This window comes from Lactuca serriola, chromosome 3 (assembly GCF_051521515.1).
Source record: "Lactuca serriola cultivar US96UC23 chromosome 3, Lser_US96UC23_V15, whole genome shotgun sequence".
Lineage (NCBI taxonomy): Eukaryota > Viridiplantae > Streptophyta > Magnoliopsida > Asterales > Asteraceae > Lactuca > Lactuca serriola.
Window position 1 is genome coordinate 70,281,835 of NC_136410.1, and position 1,654 is coordinate 70,283,488.

General features: G+C 39.7%; 1 protein-coding gene across 1 annotated transcript; it reads right to left on the reverse strand.

The window, feature by feature from the left end:
• Nucleotides 1–228: 228 nt before the first annotated feature.
• Nucleotides 229–1,258, reverse strand: LOC145095365 (uncharacterized). Its single transcript, XM_079033259.1, has 2 exons — nt 377–1,258; nt 229–324 (listed from the first exon to the last, which is right to left on the reverse strand). Exons 1-2 carry the CDS (start codon nt 1,256–1,258, stop codon nt 229–231), a joined length of 978 nt encoding a protein of 325 aa, XP_078889385.1.
• Nucleotides 1,259–1,654: the final 396 nt, after the last annotated feature.

Sequence of the window (1,654 nt, forward strand, 5' to 3'; positions counted from 1 at the left end):
GTCGTTCATGTTATGTTGGTACAAATGTTCAGCGACATCTTCTCGAAGATTGAAACACGTTTCACTATTATGAGTTTCAACAACTCGCTCTAAAAACGCATTCGTTCCGGGTATGAACTCCTCAATTGGAACGACAACGTCGTTCGGATCATATTTGCAAATCGCTCGACCTTCATCTTCAATAATCATATTATGCATTATAATACATGCTAGGACCATTCGTTTAATTCATTCTTTATCCCAGAGTCGTGTAGCATATTTCATTACATGCCATGTCTGCTTAAGGACTCCAAATGCCCTCTCGATATCCTTTCTCGCCGATTCCTGTTTTTTTGTAAAAAAACTTTGCCTTTTCACTTTGAGGAACCGAGTATACCTTCATCAATATAGAATAATCCGGGTATATCCCATCACCAAGGTAGTAACCGTATTTGTACACATGCCCGTTCACCGTGAACGTCATATCAAGTGCTTTGTCGGTCAAAATATCGTTGAAAAGTGGAGATTGGCCAAGAACATTAATGTCGTTGTTAGACCTCGCTACTCCAAAAAAGGCATGCCATATCCACAAATCTTGAGATACGACAACTTCTAGGATGATAGTTGGTTCACCTATATCTCCTCGAGTGAACTGACCACGCCATGCAGTTGGACATTTTTCCCAAGCCACATGCGTACAATCTAGACTGCCAAGCATACCTGGAAATCCATGCCTCTCATCATGAGCCGCATATAATCTCTCAATATCACGTTGAGTAGGTTTGCGCAAATATTCTTCGTGAAAAACCTCATAAACACATGCAGAAAACCAATCTACACATTCAACTGCAGTCCTCTCGGATACTTTCAAGTATTCGTCACATGCATCAAATGCTATATCGTATCCCAAATACCTAAGAGCAACCGCACATTTTTGTATACTACTAAAACCCATTCTTCCTCTAGCGTCGGGTTTTTGTTTGAAAAAATCATAACGAGATTCTAAAGCATTACTAATACGTAAAAATATTGCATTATTCAAACGGAAACGACGTTTGACGGAGTCGTCATTATAAAGACAATTATCGGCAAAGTAATCACGTTCCAATAAGTCGTGTGCGGCTTGGCGATCACGATTGACGACCGCTCTTGTACGAGCTGCATTCGAACTTTCTTCGTCGTGAATGTGTTGCACAACGTTGAAGAATGTGTCGACGAATTCTACGTCGTCATCCGAGTCAACAGCTTTTAAAATTTCAATATGTTTTGTGGAATCCATGTATATGTGTTTTGTGGTTTTAGAGAATGAAGATTAGAATGAGGTGTAAGTTTTGGTGAAAATAGAAGGTTTATTTATGTAGTGAATTGAGTTTGAAAAAAAATATAAAAAATAAACAAACGGGCAAAATAGTCGTTCAACGGCCAAATAAACCAACAACCAATCACCTTCTTTGTTTGATTTCGTAGTCAGGAGCACAGATGAGCACGACCACGCCCGACCACGGAATGTCGGTGTGGTGTGCACGAGACTTTCTCGTGGCCAGCTAGACCACGATTTGCTTCGTGGTATGTATACCACAAGGTCTAATATAGCAGCTTTGCAAACTTTTTTGCAACTTTGCACATCGGTATTGTAACTTTGAAACACAATAGTTTTGCAACTTTGAAACATTAA

Bases quoted from the DNA above. Each gene is read 5' to 3' on its own strand.
- LOC145095365 (XM_079033259.1), bottom strand. From the start codon at position 1,258: ATGGATTCCACAAAACATATTGAAATTTTAAAAGCTGTTGACTCGGAT. The intron at 325-376 runs GTATACTCGGTT...ACAAAAAAACAG, and splicing joins ATTATTCTATATTGATGAAG to GAATCGGCGAGAAAGGATAT.